At 42.4% G+C, this 27,435-nt stretch overlaps 1 protein-coding gene across 1 annotated transcript in view; it reads right to left on the bottom strand.

Annotated features, from left to right (window-relative positions):
* LOC106589860 (syntaxin-binding protein 4) overlaps positions 1-27,435 on the bottom strand; it is a 137,050-nt gene that overhangs the window by 2,445 nt on the left and 107,170 nt on the right. Inside the window, exon 21 of the mRNA XM_014180263.2 lies at positions 650-707. Coding sequence (XP_014035738.1) covers positions 650-707 — 58 coding nt within the window. The remainder of the gene's footprint in view (positions 1-649; positions 708-27,435) is intronic.

The raw sequence follows: 27,435 nt of genomic DNA, 5'->3' as shown, positions 1-27,435 counted from the left end.
CCCAATCTCCAGAACATGTCACTAGCTGTGGTCACCACATTACTTACTAGTCTTTCATTTAGTCATCAAGCACAAAACAACACACTCCGGGATTCCCTGCACATCTTTCATTTAGTCATCAACAACAATAAGACACACCCTGGGATTCCCTGCACATATTTCATTTAGTCATCAACAACAATAAGACACACCCTGGGATTCCCTGCACATATTTCATTTAGTCATCAGCAACAATAAGACACACCCTGGGATTTCCTGCACATATTTCATTTAGTCATCAGCAACAATAAGACACACCCTGGGACTCCCTGCACATCTTTATTTTACTCGACAGCCAGCATGGCTAAGACTGCATGTAAGACTGAGATCAAAGCAGATATGTTGGGTTGAGTCTATTCTGTGGTTTACAGGAGTTGCCGCTCAATGGCAGCCGTTGACTGTTTCTGTCTGTATAGTCGGAAGTACTGGAAGTTTTCATTAATGGAATAGAAAAAGGGATGTGAGACTTTGTGGAAACTTGGCACAACATTGATAGGTTGGTTCTGTAAGCGTGGGGCTCAGCGGTAGACTGGCAGATGATGTGGGTTTGTTCATAAGGACATAAGCCTGGAGCGGTTAAAATATTAACCCTCCAGTTGTTTGGACTTACTTGATGAAGTATTTGACTCCTTCTGCAGTGTAGGCCTCTTCCCATCCATATGGAAGATCTAGAAAAAGAGAGAAAGTGAAAGGGAGAGAGAGAAATAACCTGACACTGGCACACAGGGGTACAAATACCTACCTGGAGGTCCCTTCCAAATATGACACATCTATGACAAAACAACCAACAACAATGGGTCACAACTCATGCAGCTCTGTCGCACGCTGGGTCTGTACATAGTCAATGGTAGACTTCGAGGGGACTCCTATGGTAGTTACACCTACAGCTCATTGCTTGGCAGTAGTACTGTAGACTACTTTATCACCGACCTCAACCCAGAGTCTCTCAGAGCGTTCACAGTCAGTCCACTGACACCCCTATCAGATCACAGCAAAATCACAGTCTACCTGAACTGAGCAATACTCAATCATGAGGCATCAAAGCCAAAGGAACGGCACAATATTAAGAAATGCTTTAGATGGAAGGAAAGTACTGTATAAACCTACCAAAAAACAACAACAACAAATTCAGTCCCTTTTAGACAACTTCCTGGACAAAACATTTCACTGTAATAGTGAAGGTGTAAACTTGGCAGTAGAGAGGCTAAACAGTATATTTGACCTTTCAGCGTCGCTATTAAATCAAAATATTTAAAGCAGACTGTCACGTCCTGACCAGTAATAGGGGTTATTTGTTATTGTAGATTGGTCAGGACGTGGCAGAGGGTATTTGTTTTATGTGGTTCGGGGTGGTGGTTTGTTTAGTAGGGTATTTGATTTATGTATTCCGGGGGGTTTAGGCACTGTTCTATGTTAGTGTATTCTATGTTCTGTCTAGTCTTTTGTATTTCTATGTTTTGTTAATTGGGGTTGGACTCTCAATTGGAGGCAGGTGTTTTCTAGTTGCCTCTGATTGAGAGCCCTATATATACGTATGTGTTTGTTGAGTGCTTTGTGGGAGATTGTTCTGTGTATAGCCTTGTGCCGGATCAGCCTGTGAATAGTCGTTGTGTTTTCTTTGTGTACATGTTTATTTTGGTTCTCCTTCTTGTCCGAATATAATAAAGAAGATGAGTGCACATAACCCCGCTGCGTATTGGTCCGACAATGACTTCTCTTTATCTTCAGACGACCTAAGAAAATTAACAACAATGACAAATAGTTTGAAGAATGCAAAAACCTAGGAACGAAATTGAGAAACCTATCCAACCAAAAACATTGAGATCCAGAAAACCTGAGCCTATGCCTTCACTAAAACAATACAGAAATACACTACGGAAAAATAAGGAACAGCATGTCAGAAATCAGCTCAATGTAACTGAAGAATCCATAGAATCAAACCACTTCTGGGAAAATTGGAACACACTAAACAAACATGAAGAGTTGTCTATACAAAACTGAGATGTGTGGATAAACCTTTTTTAGCTCTATAACAAAGAACAAACAGCAAAAACATATACATGATCAATTACAAATCTAGAAATCAGCAATTCAAGACTACCAGAACCCACTGGATTCTCCAATTACATTGAATGAACTACAGGATGAAATACAAACCCTCCAACCCAATAAGGCATGTGGTGTTGATGGTATCCTACATGAAATGATCAAATATACAGAACAAAAATTCCAATTGGCTATACTTAAACTCTTTAATATCATCTTCAGCTCTGGCATCTTCCCCAATATTTGGAACCAAGGACTGATAACCTCAATCCACAAAAGTGGAGACAAATTTGACCCTAATAACTATTGTGTTATATATGTCAACAGCATGTCACGCTCGTCAAAATGAGTAGACCAAGGCACAGCGTGCGTAGAGTTCCACATGTTTTAATAAATGAAACTCTCCAAAACAAATACAGCAGCAAACGAAACGTGAAGTAATGGTGTGCTCACAGGCACAACACAAAAACAAGATCCCACACCTCAAGGTGGGAAAAAGGGCTGCCTAAGTATGGTTGCCAATCAGAGACAACAATGGACAGCTGCCTCTGATTGGAAACCACACTCAGCCAAAACAAAGAAATAGAAAAACTAGATTGCCCACCCCACATCACACCCTGACCTAACCAAGGAAAATAAACGTCTCTAAGGTCAGGGCGTGACACACCAACCTTGGGAAAATCCTCTGCATTATCATTAACAGCAGACTCGTACATTTCCTCAGCGAAAAACAATGTACTGAGCAACTGTCAAATTGTCTTTTTATCAAATTACTGTACGACAGACCACATATTCCCCCTGCACACCCTAATTGACAAACAAACAAACCAAAACAAAGGCAAAGTCTTATCATGCTTTGTTGACTTCAAAATAGATTTTGACTCAATTTGGCATAAGGGTCTGCTATACAAATTGATGGAAAGTGGTGTTGGGGGAAAAACATACGACATTATAAAATCCATGTACACAAACAACAAGTGTGCCGTTAAATTTGGCCAAAAACACACATTTCTTACCACAGGGCCGTGGGGTGAGACAGGGATGAAGCTTAAGCCCAACCCTCTTCAACATTTATACAGTTGAAGTCGGAAGTTTACATACACTTAGGTTGGAGTCATTAAAACTCGTTTTTCAACCACTCCACAAATTTCTTGTTAACAAACTATAGTTTTGGCAAGTCAGTTAGGACATCTACTTTGTGAATGACACAAGTAATTTTTCCAACAATTGTTTACAGACAGATTATTTCACTTATAATTCACTGTATCACAATTCCAGTGGATAAGAAGTTTACATACAGTAAGTTGACTGTGCCTTTAAACAGCTTGGAAAATTCCAGAAAAGTATGTCATGGCTTCAGAAGTTCTGATAGGCTAATTGACATCATTTGAGTCAATTGGAGGTGTACCTGTGGATGTATTTCAAGGCCTACCTTCAAACTCAGTGCCTCTTTGCTTGACATTATGGGAAAATCAAAAGAAATCAACCAAGACTGCAGAAAGGAAAGATTGTAGACCTCCACAAATCTGGTTCATCCTTGGGAGCAAATTCCAAATGCCTAAAGGTACCATGTTCATCTGTACAAACAATAGTAGGCAAGTATAAACACCATGGGACCACGCAGCCGTCATACCGCTTAGGAAGTAGACGCATTCTGTCTGCTAGAGATGAACGTACTGTGGTGCGAAAAGTGCAAATCAATCCCAGAACAACAGCAAAGGACCTTGTGAAGATGCTGGAGGAAACAGGTACAAAAGTATCTATATCCACAGTAAAACGAGTCCTATATCAACATAACCTGAAAGGCTGCTCAGCAAGGAAGAAGCAACTGCTCCAAAATCTCCATAAAAAAAAGCCAGACTATGGTTTGCAACTGCACATGGGGACAAAGATTGTACTTTTTGGAGAAATGTCCTCTGGTCTGATGAAACAAAAATAGAACTGTTTGGCCATAATGACCATCTTTATGTTTGGAGGAAAAAGGGGGAGAGTTGCAAGCCGAAGAACACCATCCCAACCGTGAAGCACGGGGTGGCAGCATCATGTTGCGGGTGTGCTTTGCTGCAGGAGGGACTGGTACACTTCACAAAATAGATGGCATCATGAGGAAAGAAAATGATGTGGATATATTGAAGCAACATCTCAAGACATCAGTCAGGAAGTTAAAGCTTGGTCGCAAATGGGTCTTCCAAATGGACAATGACCCCAAGCATACTTCCAAAGTTGTGACAAAATGACTTGAGGACAACAAAGTCAAGGTATTGGAGTTTCCTGACTCAGTTACACCAGCTCTGTCAGGAGGAATGGGCCAAAATTCACCCAACTTATTGTGGGAAGCTTGTGTTAGGCTACCCAAAACGTTTGACCCAAGTTAAACAATTTAAAGGCAATGCTACCAAATACTAATTGAGTGTATGTAAACTTCTGACCCACTGGGAATGTGATGAATAAAATAAAAGCTGAAATAAATCATTCTCGCTACTATTATTCTGACATTTCACATTCTTAAAATAAAGTGGTGATCCTAACTGATCTAAGACAGGGAATTTTTACTAGGATTACATGTCAGGAATTATGAAAAACTGAGTTTAAATATATTTGGCTAAGGTGTATGTAAACTTCCGACTTCAACTGTATCAACGAATTGGCGAGGGCACTAGAACAGTCTGCAGCACCCAGCCTCACCCTACTAGAATCTCAAATGTCTACTGTTTGCTGATGATCTGGTGCTTCTGTCCCCAACCAAGGAGGGCCTACAGCAGCACCTAGATCTTCTGCACAGATTCTGTCAGACCTGGGCCCTGATCGGTAAATTTCAGTAAGACAAAAATAATGGTATTCCAAAAAAGGTCCAGTTCCAAGGACCACAAATACAAATTCCATCTAGACACCGTTGCCCTAGAGCACACAAAAAACGATACATACTACGGCCTAAACATCAGCGCCACAGGTAACTTCCACAACGATCTGAGAGACAAGGCAAGAAGGGCCTTCTATGCAATCAAAAGGAACATAAAATTTGACATACCAATTACGATCTGGAAAAAAATACTGTGTTGGGTCCACTTACCAACCAATAATTCACAAAATGGGACAAACACCAAATTGAGACTCTACATGCAGAATTCAGCAAAAATATCCTACAGTATGCGTACAATGTAAAACACCAAATAATGCATGCAGAGCAGAATTAGGCCGATACTCGCTAATGATAAAAATCCAGGAAAAGCGCTGTTATATTCTAGAACCCCCTAAAAGGAAGCGATTCCCAAACCTTCCATAACAAAGCCATCACCTACAGAAAGATGAAGAAGAGTCCCCTAAGCAAGCTGGTCCTGGGGCCCTGTTCACATACACAAAAAGACCCCACAGAGCCCCAGGACAGCAACACAATTAGACCCAACCAAATCATGAGAAAACAAAAAGATAATTACTTGACACATTGGAAAGAATTAACAAAAAAACTGATCAAATTAGAATGCTATTTGGCCCTAAACAGAGACTGTCACAGTGGCGGAAAACCTGACCACTGTGACTGACCCAAAATGAAGGAAGTTTTGACTATGTACAGACTCAGTGAGCATAGCCTTGCTATTGAGAAAGGTTGCTATAGGCAGACCTGACTCTCAAGAGAAGGCAGGATATGTGCACACTGCCCACAAAATGAGGTGGAAACTGAGCTGCACTTCCTAACCTCCTGCCAAATGTATGAACATGCTAGAGACACATATTTCCCCTCAGATTACACAGATCCACAAAGAATTAGAAAAGCAAATCCAATTTTGATGAACTCCCATATATCTACTGGGTGATATAACACAGTGTGCCATCACACTTGTGACCTGTTGCCACAAGAAAAGGGAAACCAGTGAAGAACAAGCACCGCTGTAAATACAACTCATATTTATGTTTATTTATTTTCCCTTTTTTTTACTTTAACTATTTGCACATCATTACAACACTGTATATAAACATATGACATTTGAAATGTATTTTTCTTCTGGAACTTGTGTGAGTGTAATATTTACTGTTCACTTTTTATTGTTTATTTCACTTTCATTTATCCAACGTAAACATACATACGAGTCAACATTTTTGACACACCTACTCATTACAGGGTTTTTCTTTATTTGTGCTATTTTCTACATTGTAGAATAATAGTGAAGACATCAAAACTACAAAATAAATCATATGGAATCATGTAGTAACCAAAAAAGCGTTAAACAAATCAAAACATATTTTATATTTAAGATTTTTCATAGTAGCCACCCTTTACCATGATGACAGCTTTGCACACCTTGGCACTCTCTCAACCAGCTTCACCTGGAATGCTTTTCCAACTGTATTGAAGGAGTTCCCATATTTGCTGAGCACTTGTTGGCTGCTTTTCCTTCACTCTGCGGTCCAACTCATCCCAAACCATCTCAATTGGGTTGAGGTCGGGTGATTGTGGAGGCCAGGTCATCTGATGCAGCACTCAATCACTCTCCTTTGTCAAATAGCTCATACATAGCCTGGAGGTGTGTTTTGGGTCATTATTCTGTTGAAAACAAATGATAGTCCCACTAAACGATAACCAGATGGGATGGTGTATCACTGTAGAATGCTGTGGTAGCCATGCTGGTTAAGTGTGCCTTGAATTGTAAATACATCACTGACAGTGTCACCAGCAAAGCACCCCCACACCATCCCACCTCCTCCTCCATGCTTCACGGTGGCAACCACACATGAGGAGGACATCCGTTCACCTACTCTGCATCTCACAAAGACACGGCGGTTGGAACCAAGATCTCAGATTTGGACTCATCAGACCAAAGGACAGATTTCCACTGGTCTAATGTCCATTGCTCTACTGCTGTTCTTGCCATAATATGGACTTGGTCTTTTACCAAATTAGTCTATCTTCTGTGTACCACCCCTACCTTGTCACAACACAACTGATTGGCTCAAACGCATTAAGAAGGAAAGGCACACCAGGTAATTGAAAGGCATTCCAGGTGACTGCCTCAGGAAGCTGGTTGAGAGAATGCCAAGCGTCATCAAGGCAAAGGGTTGCCAAGAGTGTGCCTGTCATCAAGGCAAAGGGTTGCTACTTTGTAGAATCTCAAATATAAAATATTTTTAGATTTGTTTAATACTTTTTTGGTTACTACATGATTCCATATGTGTAATTTCATAGTTTTGATGTCTTTACTATTATTCTACAATGTAGAAAATATTAAAAATAAAGAAAAACACTTGAATGAGTAGGTGTGTCCAAACTTTTGACTGGTACTGGATATAAATTACGTTCAAATGCCTCTGAAGTAGTGATGTTCATGTTATGCCCAGCTTTCAGAAAAAGGTCACAAATATGTGTTTTAGGTTTTACAATCCTTGTGGGGACCAGAAGTCCTCAAGGACTAGTAAAACAAGGAAAATTATGACAAGTGGGGACATTAGTTTTAGGGTTAGGGAAAATAGGATTTTGAATAGAAATCAATTGTTCAGTCCACACGAGGATAGTAAAACGAATGTATAAGTAGCATGCTGACTGAAACGTGTTTTGCAGGCTGGGAATAGTTGTGGCTGCTTCGCATGATATATTGTTGTCTCTACCTTCTTGCCCTTTGTGTTGTTGTCTGTGCCCAATAATGTTTGTCCCATGTTTTGTGCTGCTACCATGTTGTTTTGTCATGTGTTGCTGCCATGCTATGTTGTTGTCTTAGGTCTCTCTTTATGTAGTGTTGTGTTTTCTCTCTTGTTGTTATGTGTGTTTTGTCCTATATAAACTCAGCAAAAAAAGAAACGTCCTCTCACTGTCAAAGGCGTTTATTTTAAGCAAACTTAACATGTGTAAATATTTGTATGAACATAACAAGATTCAACAACTGAGACATAAAATGAACAAGTTCCACAGACATGTGACTAACAGAAATTGAATAATGTGTCCCTGAACAAAAGGGGAGTCAAAATCAAAAGTAACAGTCAGTATCTGGTGTGGCCACCAGCTGCATTAAGTACTGCAGTGCATCTCCTCCTCATGGACTGCACCAGATTAGATTTGCCAGTTCTTGCTGTGAGATGTTACCCCACTCTTCCACCAAGGCACCTGCAAGTTCCCAGACATTTCTCGGGGGAATGGCACTAGCCTTCACCCTCCGATCCAACAGGTCCCAGATGTGCTCATTGGGATTGAGATCCGGGCTCTTCGCTGGCCATGGCAGGACACTGACATTCCTGTCTTGCAGGAAATCACGCACAGAACGAGCAGTATGGCTGGTGGAATTGTCAAGCTGGTGGGTCATGTAAGGATGAGCCTGTAGGAAGGGTACCTCATGAGGGAGGAGGTTGTCTTCCCTGTAACCTCCAAATCGATCCCGCTCCAGAGTACAGGCCTCGGTGTAACGGTCATTCCTTTGACGATAAACGCGAATCTGACCATCACCCCTGGTGAGACTTGTCAGTGAAGAGCACTTTTTGACAGTCTTACAACAGGCCTAGAAGCCCTCAGTCCAGCCTCTCTCAGTCTATTGTGGACAGTCTAAGCACTGATGGAGGGATTGTGCATTCCTGGTGTAACTCAGGCAGTTTTTGTTGCAATCCTGTACCTGTCCCGCAGGTGATGTTCGGATGTACCGATCCTGTGTAGGTGTTGTTACACGTGGTCTGCCACTGCGAGGACGATCAGCTGTCCGTCCTGTCTCCCTGTAGCGCTGTCTTAGGCGTCTCACAGTACGGACATTGCAATTCATTGCCCTGGCAACATCTGCAGTCCTGATGCCTCCTTGCAGCATGCCTAAGGCACGTTCACGCAGATGAGCAGGGACCCTGAGCATCTTTCTTTTGGTGTTTTTCAGAGTCAGTAGAAAGGCCTCTTTAGTGTCCTAAGTTTTCATAACTGTGACCTTAATCGCCTACTGTCTGTAAGCTGTTAGTGTCTTAACGACCGTTCCACAGGTGAATGTTCATTAATTGTTTATGGTTCATTGAACAAGCATGGGAAACAGTGTTTAAACCCTTACCCTTTTGGTAGGCCGTCATCAGAAATAAGAATTTGTTCTTAACTGACTTTCCTAGTTAAATAAAAGTTAAATAAATAAATAGTGTGACCGAGGAGGGCAGGGGATGCTCACGTTTTCATCATTCTCGTCCGGTGATGCCAAGTGTGTGTGTGTATTCTAGCTTATTATGTATGGCAGCTGTCCATATTCTTCTGGAGCAGCACATTACTCAGGCCCATGCTGGGCCTTGCCACCTGTGGAGGGTTAGCCAGGGTTAGCCGGGGTTAGTCAGCGCATGGTGAGCCACGTGAGGCCACAGTGACACCAGGGTGGTGGAGGAGAGGAACTATATAGGGCTGAAGTAGAGAGAAAGGGATGGCAATTAGGCCTAGCTGATTCCCCCCCACAGAAGAGGGAGGGGAAGGAGTGAAGAGGGACTGGGGATTGGTAAGCTGAGGAGGGGAAGGAGTGAAGTTCAAGCAGGGGGCAGAGGGACTGGGGATTGGTAAGGGGAGCCCGGAGGGTTATTAGCTCTAATATTGGATTTAGCATTCAATGAATTATGAATTTACAGACAGTTTGATTCCATCTACACACACCACAATTAACTCCTTGGTCTGACCCTAGCACAATGATCCTCCATTGATAATTTCCCCTCCCTCATTTCCCTGTCCATCTATCTCTCCCTCTCTCCTTTATTTTATATTTGAATCTTTCTCTATATGATGTCCTTGCGGGGATTGTTGTAAGCAGCTTTAACACTTTATTTAATGCTTTTTATTTATCAGAAACACGATTGAATTCAGTCCACTTTCCCAGGATGTGGGGAAAAAGACAAATTGAGGAACAAAGCTGGCATTGAGCCTTCTGTGGTTCACATGGTCAGACCCTTTCTCACTTCTCTCTCCGAGTCCAGGGCTAGGACTCAGTCTCTGGCCATGAGGGACTCACGTTAGAACCAGATGCAGAACCAGAAAGCCTTGGAAGTATTTCTGAAATATACACTGTGTAATATTCCAAACGGATTATTTGGGATGTCAAGCCAAGTTCAATTAGTTCAAATCAATTCAGATCAGTTCAAGATCATTGCATAACCAAACAGTTCATTATTTGGATAACATGTATTCTCAAAACAGACATACTGTAGGTGGACCAGTACACTTTATTTTCTGTGACTGATGTGTTGACTAAAACTTTGAGACCAAACTGCTTACTCCCGGGCCCCGCCTGCCAACATTTCATTAGCAGAGTGAAACCCAGTCTGTGAAATGTATCACCAATGTACACATTGTACATTGAGGGACACAAAGGGATTATCTGACCGATATCATGTTTTTTTTGTTTCCGAGGGTGTGAACTCTCGCCGTTGCCGAATATGTGCATTGTGTTTATTGTGCCATGTACAGCGATTGCGATACTTATTGTAGAATAACACAGTGTGTTATGCATGTGCAGCATGTGTATTGGGAGCAGAGGGGAGAAGAACGGAGGAGAAAAAAAAACCTAGTAGGAAGCCCAGGGAAAAATGGCAGCTGTACAGATAACTCATCCATTTAGTTGTGAATTGCATACAAGTGTAACTTCATCACCTCATGTACGCTTCACAGCAGAGATATAGAATGTCTTCCCTGTGGCTCAGTTGGTAGAGCATGGTGTGTTCAATGCCAGGGTTGCACGAAATGAAATGTATGCATTCACTACTGTAAGTCGCTCTGGATAAGAGCGTCTGCTAAATGACTAAAATGTAAATGTCTATGGATGCACCAGCTCACTTTCTGGGGAACTACGATAAGCTTCATAATTTAAAATAATAAGGTCATCTTTATTATACAACAATAGGCTATTTAATACTGTTAATGGTTTGCCTAAATGGTGGAACTTGGTAAAATAATGTTCAGAGAATCCATTTTTGGCAATTTGGTGAAATAATTTGTTTTTTAAGTATATGTATCCCAAGTACCAATGTAGCGCAAGTGTGAAAAATGTTTGAATTCCCTTTTCTCCTAAATGGGATTATAAGCTTATCAACTTTTAAACCAGCATTACTTCCATGATTCATCCAAGTAAAATGTATGATATGCCATTTTGAAGCTCTGTCTGTATATTTATCCAATGTAAGAAAAACACTATTTCAAATTTTGGAACAAAAGACCGAAAAGAGAGGGTTTTGGTATTTGGTTTATTTGTATACCCATTAGCTTTTGCCAAAGCAGCAGATATTCTTCCTGGGGTCACAAAAAACACAAAATACATCAAGTAACAAAATACTGATAAATTGATAGACAAGGACAGTCACATAAATTTAAAATACAACGATATACAAACAATACAACAACAAAAATGTGTGTGTAGATTGTATGTGTGTTAGAGTGTGATAGTGTGTCTGTGTTTGTGTCATTTCACAGTCTCTATTGTGCCATGGGATGTCATTTTATGGGATTTTAATTCGATCATGGCTCTGTGTAATACAGTTTGTTGCTGTGAATTTGTTTTAGACTTGGGGACTGTGAAGAGACCCCTGGTGACATGTCTGGGTGTCTGAGCTGTACGTTATTTGATTATGTAGACCATCAAATGTTCATCACAGTAATATTTCTCATAAAAACTACAAGGAAAGCAGTTAATTTCTCGTCAACCGTCAACCAGGAAGGACTGGCATGCAAGTTCTGTATGTGCAGTTAAGGGCAAGGCGTGTTGCTCGGTTTTGAATGCTGCACCTGGCCATATTAACGGACAGTAATCAAGATGGGACAAGACCAGAGACCTAACAACTAGTACAGTTGATTTGTGTAAAACAAAGCAGAACATCTTTTTACAACAGACATACCCCTCCCCATCTTCACAACAACTTTGTCAGTTAGACTTGACCATGATAATTGACCATCCAGTGGTATACCTAGAAGTTTAGCTTCCTCAACTTCCTCAATGGTCACACCCTTTATGCACAACTCCAGTTGAGGTTTAGATCTTAGAGAATGTTTGGAACCAATGCTTTTAGTTTTAGATGTATTTAAGACACGTTTATAATTAATCACCAATTCTGATACTGACTGTAACTTCTTATTTAGAATTTCTGTGAGCTCACTGGCTTTGGGTGATGACATGTAGAGTGTGGAATCATCCGCATACATAGTTGTTCTAGCTTTGTGTAAGACCAGTGGAAAATCATTTGTAAAACATAGAGAAGAGTAACGGCCCAAGGCAACTGCCCTGAGAAACACCACACTGTACATATCTGATGTTAGAGAAGCTTCCATTGAAAAACACTTTCCGGGTTCTATTAGATAAATAACAATCCCACCATGTGATGGCAGCTGATGAGTTTTTTCAATAACAATTTATAATCACATAAAAGGCTGCATTGAAATTTAACAATACAGCTCCAACTATCATCTATTATCCATTTATTTAACCAATCATCTGTCATCTGACTTAGTGCAGTACAAGTTGAGTGCCCTTCTCTATACGCGTGCTGAAACTCAATGGTTACCTTCTCTCCATCAGTTTACTAAGAACATGTAGCAAACTGATTGGGTGGGTGTTAGAGCAAGCAAAGGGTGCTTTACTATTTTTAGGCAGTGGAATTACTTTAGCTTCCTTCCACACCCGTGGACACATACACTCCTTTAGTCTTTGGATAGAGATAGGGGTGACCATACAATCTGCTACCATTCTCAGTAGTTTCCCATTCTCAATAGTTTCCCATCAAGGTTGTCTATACCTGGTGGCTTATCTTTATTGATAAATAACAATCGTTTTTCCACCTCTCCCACACTGACTTGCCAAATTCAAAACAGCAATTTCTCTTTCATTACTACACTGAACAAAAATAGCAATGCAACATGTAAAGTGTTGGTCCCATGTTTCATGAGCTGAAAGAAAAACATCCCAATGTTCCATATGAACAAAAAGTGTATTTCTCTCAAATGTTGTGCACAAATTTGTTTACTTCCGTTTTTGAGCATTTCTCCTTTGCCAAGATAATCCATCTACCTGACCGGTGTGGCATAACAAAAAGCTGATTAAACAGTATTATCATTACACAGGTGCACCCTGGAGACAATAAAAGGCCACTCTAAAAAGTTTTATTACAACACAATGCCACAGATGTCTCAAGTTGAGGGCGCATGCTGACTGCAGGAATGTCCATCAGAGCTGTTGACAGATCATTTAATGTTCATTTCTCTACCATAAGCTGCCTCCAACACCGTTTTCGAGAATTTGGCAGTATGGCCTCACAACCGCAGACCACATGTATGGCGCCGTGTGGGCGAGCGGTTTGATGATGTCATCATTGTGAACAGAGTGCCTCATGGTGGGAGTGGGGTTATGGTATGGATATAAGCTTCAGACAACGAACACAATTGCATTTTATTTATGGCAATTTGAATGCACAGATATCGTGACGAGATCCTGAGGACCATTGTCGTGCCATTAATTCGCCGCCATCACCTCATGTTTCAGCATGATAACGCGCGGCCCCATGACGCAAGGATCTGTACACAATTTCTGGCAGCTGAAAATGTCCCAGTTTCTCCATTGCCTGCATACTCATCAGACATGTCACCCATTGACCATGTTTGGGATGCTCTGGATTGACGTGTACGACAGCGCGTCCCAGTTCCCGCCAATATCCAGCAACTTCGCACAGCAATTGAAGAGGAGTGGGACAACATTCCACAGGTCATAATTTACAGCCCGATTAACTCTATGTGAAGGAGATGAGTCGCGCTGCATGAGGCAAATGGTAGTCACACCAGATACTGTCTGGTTTTCTGATCCACCCCCCTACCTTTTTTTTAAGGTATCTGTGACCAACAGATGCATATCTGTATTCTCAGTCATGTGAAATCCATAGATTAGGACATAATGAATTTATTTACATTGACTGATTTTTTATATATGAACTGTAACTTTGAAATTGTTTCATGTTGTGTTTATTTTTTTGTTCAGTATAGATATTTTATACAAAAATATAATGGTTCACTGTTCAATGTTATCATTTCACTCCTGAGATTTTCAACTTTACTAGAGAAATAGACATTGAAATGATTGGCAATATCAAAAGGTTTTGCTATAAATGAGACATCAATGTCAATGAACGATGTAGATGAATTGGGTTTCCTGCCGATGATATAATAAGGTACTCAAAAATATTTTTCCATTGTGTTTTATGTCATTTATCTTGGTTTGGTAATATACACTGAGTTTACTTTCCATGACAGACTGACCAGGTGAATCCAGGTGAAAGCTATGATCCCTTATTGTCACCTGTTTAATCCACTTCAATCAGTATAGATGAAGGGGAGGAGACAGGTTAAAGAAGGATTTTTAAGCCTTTAAACAATTGAGACATGGATTGTGTATGTGTGCCATTCAGAGGGTGAATGGGCAAGACAAAATATTGAAGTGCCTTTGAATGGGGTATGGTAGTAGGTGCCAGGCGCACTGGTTTGAGTTTGTCAAGAATTGCATTGCCATGTTTTTCACACTCCACAGTTTCCTGTGTGTACCAAGATTGGGAAAGGGGGATACCTAGTCAGTTGTACAAATGAATGCACTCAACTGAAATGTGTCTTCTGCATTAAACCCAACCCCTCTGAATCAGAGAGGTGCAGGGGGCTGCCTTAAATCGACATCCACGTCATCGGCACCCAGGGAACAGTGGGTTAACTGCCTTGCTCAGGGGCAGAAAGACAGATTTTTTACCTTGTCAGCTCTGGGATTTGATCCAGCAACCTTTCGGTTACTGGCCCAAAGCTCGAATAGTCCACCACCAAAAGGACATCCAGCCAATGTTATACTACTGTGGGAAGCATTGGAGTCAACATGGGTCAGCATCTTGTAGAGTCCACACCCCAACAAAACGTGGCTGTTCTGAAGGCAAAAGGGGATGCAACTTAATATTAGGAAGGTGTCCCTAATGTTTTGTACACTCAGTTTAATTTCTTGTTCTTTTAGTTAAGTTTAGTCACAAAACTTCTGTGGTGGAAATTCAACACCAGGGACGCTGAAGCCAATCTTAAAATGAATCACTCTTTATTATCAGCAAGCTGGAGAGGTTACAACAAATTATGCACACCATACAGGTCTATCAGTGCTCCCTTGGGGCGGTCCCAGCAGTTGGCTTAAACATGGCTATACACAGACAAGTTATATTTGCATGATTTAGCATAATTAATTCATCACTACCGGTGGCTCGCACATGTGACTGACCAATACCTCACGAGGCTCTCTCTTTCTCCAAGTTGAGACTTGAAACTGAGATACCTCGGTTGTTCCCATAGCAACATTCTGGGCGTACGGCCAAGATGAGGAACAGTGATAGTGAGGATTCCTCCATACACGATCAGTCAGTCACCTGCATGAACCTTTCTAATTAGTTATTAGAAAGTAGCATGATACATAAACATAATATTTCCCTCACACTTCTCAATTTATAGTATGTCAACCAATCAGCTGAGCAGCTTGGCTTGCTTGACACCTATTTTGCATAATTTCTTTTAACCTTACAATTTTTTTATTCATCATCAATCCAGGGGGCTCTAACAATTCTCTAAGTTAGTTTTTTAACAGGTGTATGCTTGGCAACAATTGGTATTAATAATGTTGTGATGCATCTGGATTCACTTCTTCATACACATCAGACCAACATGTCTTTTTTACATCTTCAACAGAAGAGTACTGTGGAAACATTTTGTATGCTCTCTTATGAATTACTTTAGGCCCAACCTTAGGCACTTTGGCTTATCAAATAAAATGTTATTTGTCACATACACATGTTTAGCAGATGTTATTGCGGGTGTAACGAAATGCTTGTGTTTCTATCTGTCACGTCCTGACCAGTATAGGGGTTATTTGTGATTGTAGTTTGGTCAGGACGTGGCAGAGGGTATTTGTTTTATGTGGTTCGTGGTGGTGGTTTGTTTAGAAGGGTGTTTGATTTATTATTTCCGGGTTTTGGGTTATGTTCTATGTTCTTTCTAGTTAGTAATTTCTATATTAGGTAATTGGGTGTTGGACTCTCAATTGAAGGCAGGTGTTTGTAGTTGCCTTTGATTGAGAGTCCTATATATAGGGATGTGTTTTGTTTGTTAATTGTGGGTAGTTGTTTTTGCATTGTGTTGGTGTAGCATGCAAAACTGTTTCCTGTTGTTGTTTTTTGGTGTTCACATTCAATAAATATAACGATGAGCACGCAACCCGCAGCGCCTTGGTCCTCTCTACCCGAAGACAGACGTTACACTATCTCCAACAGTGCAGTAATAACTAACAATTCACAACAATACACACAAGTCTAAAAGTAAAAAAAATGGAATTAAGAAATATACAAAAATATTAGAACGAGCAATGTCGGAGTGTCATACTGTAGACTAAAATACAGTAGAATAGAATACAGTATATACATAGATGAGTAAAGCAGTATGTTAACATTATTAAAAAGTGACTAGTGCTTGTAGTTGATTTCAAGTCTATGTACTGGATATAGGGCAGCAGCCTCTAAGGGTGCAGGGTTACGTAACCGGTTGGAAGCCGCCTAGTGATGGCTATTTAACAATCTGATGGCTTTGATTCACCTGTACTGACCTCGCCTTCTGGATGATAGCGGGGTGAACAGGCAGTGGCTCGGGTGGTTGATGTCCTTGATGATTTTTTAGGCCTTCCTGTGACATCGGGTGCTGTAGGTGTCCTGAAGGGCACGAAGTTTGCCCCCGGTGATGCATTGGGCAGACCACCCCGCCCTCTGGAGAGCCCTGCGGTTGCGGGCGGTGTAGTTGCCGTACCAGGCGGTGATACAGCCTGATAGGATGCTATCGATTGTGCATCTGTAAAGGTTTGTGAGGGTTTTAGGTGCCAAGCCAAATGTCTTCTGCCTCCTGAGGTTCAAGTGGCGCTGTTGTGCCTTCTTCACCCCATTATCTGCGTGGGTGGACCATTTCAGATCATTAGTGATGTGTACGCCGAGGAACTTGAAGCTTTCCATCTTCTCCACTGCGGTCCCATCAATGTGGATAGGGGCGTGCTCCCTCTGCTGTTTCCTGAATTCCACAATCAGCTCCTTTGTTTTCTTGACGTTGAGTGAGAGGCTATGTGACTATGCATAGATTCATCCTCCCGGATGGCGCAGTGGTCTAAGGCACCGCATCGCAGTGCTAGCTGTGCCACCAGAGATTCTGGGTTCGAGCCCAGGCTCTGTCGCAGCCGGCCATGACCAGGAGGCCCATGGGGCGGCGCACAATTGGCCCAGCATCGTCTGGGTTAGGGAGGGTTTGGCCGGCAGGGATATCCTTGTCTCATCGCGCACTGGCGACTCCTGTGTCGGGCCGGGAGCAGTGCACACTGACCAGGTTGCCAGGTGTACGGTGTTTCCTCCGACACATTGGTGCGGCTGGCTTCCGGGTTGGATGTGCATTGTGTCAAGATGCAGTGCGGCTTGGCTGGGTTGTGTTTCGGAGGACGCATGGCTCTTGACCTTTGCCTCCCCTGGGAGTCCGTACGGGAGTTGCAGTGATGAGACAAGACTGTAACTACTACCAATTGGATTCCAATAGATAATAGTGTAAACACAAAGGGGGTTCAGCAGTGTTATGGGGGAAGAAGCTGTTAAGGAGCCTTTTGGCCCCAGACTTGGTGCCCCAGTACCGCTTGCCATGCGGTAGCAGAGAGAACAGTGTATGACTTGGGTGACTGCCTAGTACATAGTATACAGGTCCTGGCTGACTACTGTTGCGTCATCTGCAAACTTGATGATTGAGTCGGAGGTGTGCGTGGCCACGCAGTCATGGGTGAACAGGGAGTACAGGAGGGGGCTGAGCATGCACCCTTGTGGGGCCCCTGTGTTGAGGATCAGCTTTCTTGGGAACAGGAACAATGGTGGCCCTCTTGAAGCATGTGGGGACAGCAGACTGGAATAGGGAGAGATTGAATATGTCTGTAAACACTCCAGCCAGCTGGTCTGCGCATGCTCTGAGGACGCGCCTAGGGATGCCATCTGGGCCGGCAGCCTTGCGAGGGTTAACACGTTTAAATGTCTTACTCACTTCGGCCACGGAGAAGGAGAGCCCACAGTCCTTGGTAGCGAGCCGTGTTGGTGACACTGTGTTGTCCTCAAAGTGGGCAAAGAAGGTGTTTAGCTTGTCCGGAAGCAAGACGTCGGTGTACGCGATGTGGCTGGTTTTCCCTTTGTAGTCCGTGATTGTCTGTAGACCCTGCTATATACGTCTCATGTCTGAGCCGTTGAATTGCGACTCCACTTTGTCTCTATACACTTCCTGATTAACTCAGTCACCGTATCAGTGTATTCGTCAATGTTATTCTCAGAGGCTACCCAGAACATATCACAGTCCGTGTGATCAAAACAATCTTGAAGCATGGATTCCGATTGGTCAGACCAGCATTGAATAGTCCTTTGCACGGGTACTTGAGTTTCTGCCTATAGGAAGGGAGGAGCAAAATGGAGTCGTGATCAGATTTGCTAAAGGAATGGTGGGGGAGGGCCTTGTAGGCATTTCGAAAAGCTGAGTAGCAGTGGTCCAATGTTTTCTCAGAGCGAGTGCTACAGTCAATGTGTTGGTAGAACTTCGGTAGCGTTTTCCTCAAATTTGCTTTGTTATAATCCTCAGCTACAATAAATGCGGCCTCAGGAAATGTGGTTTCCAGTTTGCACAAAGTCCAGTGTAGTTCTTTGAGGGCCGTCGTGGGGGAATATACATGGCTGTGACTTTAACCGAAGAGAATTCTCCTGGGAGGTAATATGGTTGGATTTTGATTCTGAGGTATTCTAGGTCGGGTGAACAAAAGGACTTGAGTTTCTGTATGTTATCACAATCACACTATGAGTAGTTAATTATGAAACATACACCTCCGTCTTTCGTCTTTCCGGAAAGTTCTTTATTCCTGTCTGCGCAATGTACTGAGAACCCAGCTGGCTGTATGGACGAAGACAGTATATCCCAAGAGAGACATGTTTATGTGAAACATAGTATGTTACAATCCCTGACATCTCTCTGGAAGGAGATTCTCGTTTTTGGATCAGCCTCTGGAAACAGTTCAATTGCCCTGGGTGGTACGAACAAAGGATCCAAATTGGGAAAGTCATATTCCTGGTCGCAATGCTGGTGAGTTACCGCCACTCTGATATCCAAAAGCTATTTCCGGCTGTATGTAATAACACAAAAAATGTACTGGGCTAATAATGTAATAATTAACACACAAAAAAATACAAAATACTGCAAAGTTGGTTAGGAGCTAGAAGCTGAGTTGCCCTATCTGTCGGCGTCATCTAACACATTATTGCCACAATGTTATGGTCATTACAGCCAATGGGAACTGATATTGCTTTGGAGCAAAGCTCTGTAAAATTAGTGAAGATATGATCAATACAAGTGGATGTCACAGATCCAACACTATTGGTATGCACTCTAGTTGGTTGAGTGATAACCTGGGTCATATTACAGGCATTAGTCACAGTTAGAAGCTTCCACTTGAGAGGACAGATAGTTGCTAACCAGTCAGGTCACCCAGAAAATAGACCTCTCTGTTAACATCACACACATTATCAAGCATTGCACACATATTATCCATATACTGACTGTTAGCACTTGGGGGCCTATAGCAGCACCCCAGAAGAAGAGGCTTTTGATGAGACGGGTGAATTTGCAACCACATCACTTCAACAACATTTGACAAGAGATACTCTCTCAGCTTTAAAGGAATACACGTCTCTGAACATACACAGACACCTCCCTCATAGGCATTCCTGTATTTTCTGTAGATAGTATATCCTTGTATTGCTACTGCTATAATATCAAAGGAATTATCTAAGTGAGTTTCAGAGATGGGCTGTATATGAATGTTATCCGATGTTAGCAAGTTATTGATTTCATGAATTATTTCTATGGCTACATATTAATGTGGGCTATTCTTCGCCCTTTCCTGGGTAGCTCATTGGAGATTGAGATAATATGGAGAAAAATAAAATCATTGTTTGGCTAATAGAGGGGGCCAATCAGGCACTTGTGAGTGTCAGTTAGTGTGTGAGTGTGTGATGTTAGGCTGAAGCTACTGATCCAGAAGCTTGGCTCTCTCGCTCATGCTGCTTGTACACACAACACACACACAGTCTCTCTCTACTTTCTTGTTGTGTTGCCAAGAAAATGGTGGAAAAAGGTGATTACAATATTTTAGCTAACAGAGGGGAGAGTAGAGGAGAGACAGGGGGCTTAAAACATGAAGCCAGCCTTGTGTTTAGTTGTTATAAGAGTATTTCATTCTGACTATAACGGAGGTGCCATGGACTGTATTAAAAGGGTGCAGCAGGATCTAACATGGGAGTGTGTAAAGTTAACCTTCAAGTGGTTAATTGTAAAGATGTCTGTGTTCAGGATGCAGCTCTGTGTTCAGAAGAGTGATGCCCCATCCATCAACATCACTCTGAGACAAAATACTTAAAGCTGCCATGTGCCAACTCATCCACAGCTTTCACTCACAGCTTAGAGACAGAAACCATGCCGCAAATGACACCCTATTGCCTATATAGTGCACTACTACTAGTCTGGTCAAATGTAGTGCAATATATAGTGAATAAGGTGTGATTTGGGACACAAAGACTGGGGATGGGCTAGCAGCAGGGTGGTAATACCAGTAATACCAACACAAAGCAGGAATTGTCTGACCTTAATGCTTGAACTGTACTGTATACAGTATTTGTATTCATATTTCCTGGGTGACAGACAGGATTAGTGAATGAGTATCTATGGATTTGAATGATGTTTCATTCTCTCTGGCAATGTCCAAAATGGCACCCTATTCCCTTGTTAGTCCACTACTCTTTACCGGAGCCCTATGAGCCCTGATCAAAAGTAGTGCACTAAGTAGGGAATAGAGTGCCATTTGGGACACAGACAGCGAGAATAACATACTCTGTCTGCCTCCTGCCTTCTCTGCTGAATGCAGACTGGGGTTAGGATTTGGTGTGTAAATACACTGATGGGGGTGACCCAAACACACACACATACAGTATGTAAGTGTGTTTGACTACAGGGAGACAGGGAGTGGTTGTGGCTGGCATGCAAACATTCATCCTGACTACTAACCCCCGCAGGAGATGGGGTAACACTGCAGCGCACAGTTGACTTTTTTTCATTGGCTGGTGATATCCAGCACACCTATTACATGACTAGTCAACAAAGAGACAGGTGACTGACTACTACACTACTAACCAACCAGCATAGCATCAGAAAGAACTAACACGTATTGTCTGGGATGCTACAGGACAGTCTAAAGGACTGTCTTCAATGCCAAATTCAACCCTAACCCTGAAATATAATCACATGATATCATGTGAAGGACTGAAATCCTGCAGCGCCCGCAAGGTCCCCCTGCTCAAGAAAGCACATATACATGCCCGTCTGAAGTTTGCCAATGAACATCTAAATGATTCAGAGGACAACTGGGTGAAAGTGTTGTGGTCAGATGAGACAAAAAAATGGAGCTCTTTGGCATCAACTCAACTCGCCGTGTTTGGAGGAGGAGGAATGCTGCCTATGACCCCAAGAACACCATCCCCACCATCAAACATGGAGGTGGAAACATTATGCTTTGGGGGTGTTTTTCTGCTAAGGGGACAGGACAACTTCACCGCATCAAAGGGACAATGGACGGGGCCATGTACCGTCAAATCTTGGGTGAGAATCTCCTTCCCTCAGCCAGGGCATTGAAAATGGGTCGTGGATGGGTATTCCAGCATGACAATGACCCAAAACACACGGCCAAGGCAACAAAGGAGTGGCTCAAAAAGAAGCACATTAAGGTCCTGGAGTGGCCCAGCCAGTCTCCAGACCTTACTCCCATAGAAAATATGTGGAGGGAGCTGAAGGTTCGAGTTGCCAAACGTCAGTCTCGAAACCTTAATGACTTGGAGAAGATCTGCAAAGAGGAGTGGGACAAAATCCCTCCTGAGATGTGTGCAAACCTGGTGGTCAACTACAAGAAACGTCTGACCTCTGTGATTGCCAACAAGGGTTTTGCCACCAAGTACTAAGTCATGTTTTGCAGAGGGGTCAAATACTTATTTCCCTCATTAAAATGCAAATCATTTTATAACATTTTTGACATGCATTTTTCTGGATTTTTTTGTTGTTATTCTGTCTCTCACTGTTCAAATAAACCTACCATTAAAATTATAGACTGATCATTTCTTTGTAAGTGGGCAAACGTACAAAATCAGCAGGGGATAAAATACTTTTTTCCCTCACTGTATGGTTTCCAGTTTGCATACAGTTCAGTGAAGTTCCTTGATGGCCGTCTTGGTATTCGCTTGCGGGGGGGATATACAAAGTTGTGACAATAACCGAGGAGAGTTCTCTTGGGATATAATACGGTCGGCATTTGATTGGGAGGAATTCTATGTCAGGTGAACAAAAGGACTTGAGTTCTTGTATGTTGTTACAATAACACCATGTGTAGTTAATCATGAAACATGAAACACTTCTCCCTTCTTCTTACCAGAGAGATATTTGTTCCTGTTGGCGAGATGCACTGAAAATCCCGTTGGCTGTACGGATTCCGACTGCATGTCCCCAGCTAGCCATATCTCCGTGGAAAAGCTTATGTTACGATCCTACAATCCAGGATATCTCTTTGGAAAGCAACTCATTATTTTGTGAACTTTGTTAACTTGGGACTGGACATTAGCGAGTAATATACTTGGAAGCGTTGGGTGGCGTGTGCATCCGAAGCCTCACTAGAAGACCGCTCCGGCACCCTCTCCTCCGACGGCATTGTTTTGCGTTGGCCTCTGGAACAGGGATGCAAACTGGTGAGGGCCCAAAAAGGTGACACTTTTGTTGCACTGAAACATGCAAAAAATGCCTGCTAGGTGGAAATTCAGGTTTTAACTAATTAAACAACAAAGAATATGATCTACATGATCAGTCTCCATGTGTAAAAAAAAAGTGGTTAATGTGAACCTAACTCACAGCTAAAAAATGTAAGGAAAGGAATACAATGTTATTTGTTGCCTAGACTTTATTGCAAATTACACACTAGTCTTGTGAAAAAACAACACACTAATATTGCAGTTAGCCATGACAGCCTTTATAATAGAATGCTTGTGACCACACAAACATTAAATATTTCACTTGGGGAAAAAACATCTTAAAGAAGAAATAGTATGAAACAAACAAACATTCTATTTTTGCTCTATTATAGTGGCCACTATAGTAGACATTGATCAAGTGCACAAGGCTACATGAGGGCAAAATAAATTATAATCCCCCCTCACTCACACAAAAGTGTTACTGTCAAGTTCAACACAACAAAAAACAGTATCTTTGGGCTACACTGCATGTTATTACATTGTACACTTTCTGCCTGTGTACATCTGTTCTACAATGAGCCAGCAGAGCATAATACCCTTTGTTGGCATAATTTATTTCTTTCAGGCAGAGAGTACACCTAGCATACCCATTTTTAGCCACTGTATTGAAAGAGGAAAGTGTATGGTGTTTCTTTCACCTCTATTGGCATCCAGCATAAGCCAGGCCCAGCTCCAGCTACACTTGATCCCTGAATCCACTTGTTTAACAAGCAACGCCTCATTTTCACCTAATTCTCTCATTCTGAAAATGTACCACATACTGTAGAGGGAAAACATTAGTTCACAGACAGTTTGTTAGCTAGTTAACAAGTTAACTACTAACATTTCACACAGATTGCCAGGGTCCAGTAAGCAACTAACGCGTTATAACTTGAGGAACGGCAAGGAGTTGTATACCAGTTAATACTATAGCGAATTGTTTAGGTTACTAATGTTAGCTCATCTGATGTTGTAACATTAGCTAGCTAGCTGTCTGACTTTTTTTAGCCAGCAAATTTTCAAACACACCATAAACTCAATTATTTGATCAGCTAGTTGGCTAATGTTGCTCAACATTTCTCTGGCTAGCTAACGGAGAATTTGATCCAGCTACTATAGCAAGATACTTAACAATACTAACAATACCGCCACACTTTCTCATCTCAAACTTTGCAAAAGCCAGTTGTTTTTCAGTTACAGCTCATGAAGTATGCTTCATCACCTTCTCACCCCCGTCTCCGTGGTCAGGCTTCTCACCTACCTCTTCGTTTTCGTTCAGGGACGCGCTGCTGTTACTGGCAAACTGCCTTTGCACCCTACTGCTGTCTTTCCAGAGTGCACACTGATTTGGTTGTCTCTTCTCTCTTCAGTCTCGTGCTGCATTCTGTTATGTGAATGAATGGTTGAGCCTTGGATACAGCCAGTATTGCTCCAAACGCGCTTCACTCATTCGCTTTCAGCCAGTAGTGATCCAAAGCCCCCCCCCCCCCAAAAAAAAAGCTTTTCTCAATGGATCTACACAATTCACATAGGCCACCTATTTTGGATTCAAAATGGCGAATTTCGCCGAAAGGTAACTAGTTTGCATCCCTGCAGGAATCAGTTCAAATGCACTGGGAGGTGCAGACAAAGGATCCGCTTTGGGAAAGTCAAATTCCTGGTCGTAATGCTGGTTGTGCTGGTAAATTGACGTCTCTCTGATATCCAATAGTTATTCCTGGCTGTATGTAATAACACTTAAGGTTTTCTGGTTTCCTAAGGACTTGAAGCGAAGCTGCCATCTCTATCGGCGCTATCTTGTTTATGTCCAATGGCCGATGAGCACAGATGCGTTCTATTTATATGCTTGGTCATAATTTCTCTTCATATGACAATGATTGAAAAGGATTTAGCAGTAGATTGTCGACTTGATTCATGATGACTGCTAGCTTGCTAGCTAGATTTTGAAAGTATGATGTTGACATCATCAGTCCAATCAAAGCTACGGTAGATATGTTATTTGACGTAATTTTATCTGTGGCCAATGACCTTGGTGGATGGGGACTTCTAATGTAACTCTATGGCAGCACCCAGGGTAATTGCATTTTCTAACTCTCCCTGTAGATTTGGCGGTGACATGGTGTCCCCACGAGTGACAGAACACTGAACCAATCACAGTGCAACCAGAGAACATTACCAACCCCTACGCTCCATATTTTCCCCTGGCTGCCCCACCACCACAGAAAGCACTGAGCTAGGCTGAAACACCTACATTTTGGAGCTGCCTTACTCAACAAAGCAAAAAAGAGACCATGTTTCTATGCAGCTTTATTAACTCAATGATTATTTTGTTTACATTGTTTGCAAACTAGTATGTGACATGTATTAATGCCAAAATAACATGCAAAACAGGTGGGGCTCATAACAGGTGGGGCTCTGAAAATTGTTGTTTAGCAATGATCAACAACCAATTCAAATCAAATGTATTTGTCACATACACATGGTTAGCAGATGTTAATGCAAGTGTAGCGAAATGCTTGTGCTTCTAGTTCCGACCATGCAGTAATATCTAACCTAACAATTCCACAACAACTACCTTGTACACACAAGTGTAAAGGAATGAATACGAATAAGTACATAAAAATATATAAATGATGATGGCCGAACGGCATAGGCAAGATGCAGTAGATGGTAAGAGTACAGTATATACATATGAGATGAGTAATGTAGGGTATGAAACGTATAAAGCAGCATTGTTTAAAGTGGCTAGTGATACATTACATCAAGATGGCAAGATGCAGTAGATGGTATAGCGTACAGTATATACATATGGGATGAGTAATGTAGGGTATGAGAACATTATATGAAGTGGCTAGTGATAAATTGATTACATCAATTTTTCCATTATTAATGTGGCTGGAGTTGAGTCAGTATGTTGGCAGCAGCCACTCAATGTTAGTGATGGCTGTTTAACAGTCTGATGGCCTTGAGATAGAAGCTGTTTTTCAGTCTCTCGGTCCCCGCTTTGATGCACCTCTACTGACCTCGCCTTCTGGATGATAGCGGGGTGAACAGGCCGTGGCTAGGGTGGTTGTCGTCCTTGATGATCTTTTTGGCCTTCCTGTGGTGTAGGTGTCCTGGAGGGCAGGTAGTTTGCACCCGGTGATGCGTTGTGCAGACCTCACTACCCTCTGGAGAGCCTTGCGGTTGTGGGCGGAGCAGCTGCCGTACCAGGCGGTGATACAGCCCGACAGAATGCTCTCGATTGTGCATCTGTAAAAGTTTGTGAGTGTTTTTGGTGACAAGCCGAATTTCTTCAGCCTCCTGAGGTTGAAGAGGCGCTGCTGCGCCTTCTTCACCACGCTGTCTGTGTGGGTGGAGCATTTCAGTTTGTCCGTGATGTGTAAGCCGAGGAACTTAAAACTCTCCACCCTCTCCACTACTGTCCCGTCAATGTAGATAGGGGGCTGCTCCCTCTGCTGTTTCCTGAAGTCCACGATCATCTCCTTTGTTTTGTTGACATTGAGTGTGAGGTTATTTTCCTGACACCACACTCCGAGGGCCCTCACCTCCTCCCTGTAGGCCGTCTCGTCGTTGTTGGTAATCAAGCCTACCACTGTAGTGTCGTCTGCAAACTTGATGATTGAGTTGGAGGCGTACATAGCCACGCAGTCGTGGGTGAACAGGGAGTACAGGAGAGGGCTGAGAACACACCCTTGTGGGGACCCAGTGTTGAGGATCAGCGGGGTGGAGATGTTGTTACTTACCCTCACCACCTGGGGGCAGCCCGTCAGGAAGTCCAGGACCCAGTTGCACAGGGCGGGGTCGAGACCCAGGGTTTCGAGCTTAATGACGAGTTTGGAGGGTACTATGGTGTTAAATGCTGAGCTGTAAACGATGAACAGCATTCTTATATAGGTATGCCTCTTGTCCAGATGGGTTAGGGCAGTGTGCGGTGTGATGGCGATTGCGTCGTCTGTGGACCTATTGGGTCGGTAAGCAAATTGGAGTGGGTCTAGGGTGTCAGGTAGGGTGGAGGTGATATGGTCCTTGACTAGTCTCTCAAAGCACTTCATGGTGACGGAAGTGAGTGCTACAGGGCGGTAGTCATTTAGCTCAGTTACCTTAGCTTTCTTGGGAACAGGAACAATGGTGGCCCTCTTGAAGCATGTGGGGACAGCAGACTGGGATAAGGGTTGATTGAATATGTCTAACAGAGCCAGAAGTATTTTCAAAATAAATATTGTACAATCCAGGTGTGCAAAGCTCTTAGAGACTTACCCAGAAAGACTCACAGCTGTAATCACTGCCAAAGGTGATTGCAACATGTATCGACTCAGGGTTGTAAATACTTATGTAAACAAGATATGTATTTAATTTTCAAACATGTGCAAAAATGTCTAAAAACATTAGTTTCACTTTGTCATTATGGAGTATGGTGTATAGATGGGTGAGAAAAAAATATTTAATCCACTTAGAATTCAGGCTGTAACACAACAAAATGTGGAATAAGTCAAGGGGTATGAATAC

Source organism: Salmo salar, chromosome ssa28 (assembly GCF_905237065.1).
Source record: "Salmo salar chromosome ssa28, Ssal_v3.1, whole genome shotgun sequence".
In the NCBI taxonomy this organism is placed as follows: Eukaryota; Metazoa; Chordata; class Actinopteri; order Salmoniformes; family Salmonidae; genus Salmo; species Salmo salar.
This window is presented reverse-complemented; position numbering and strand designations above follow the sequence as displayed.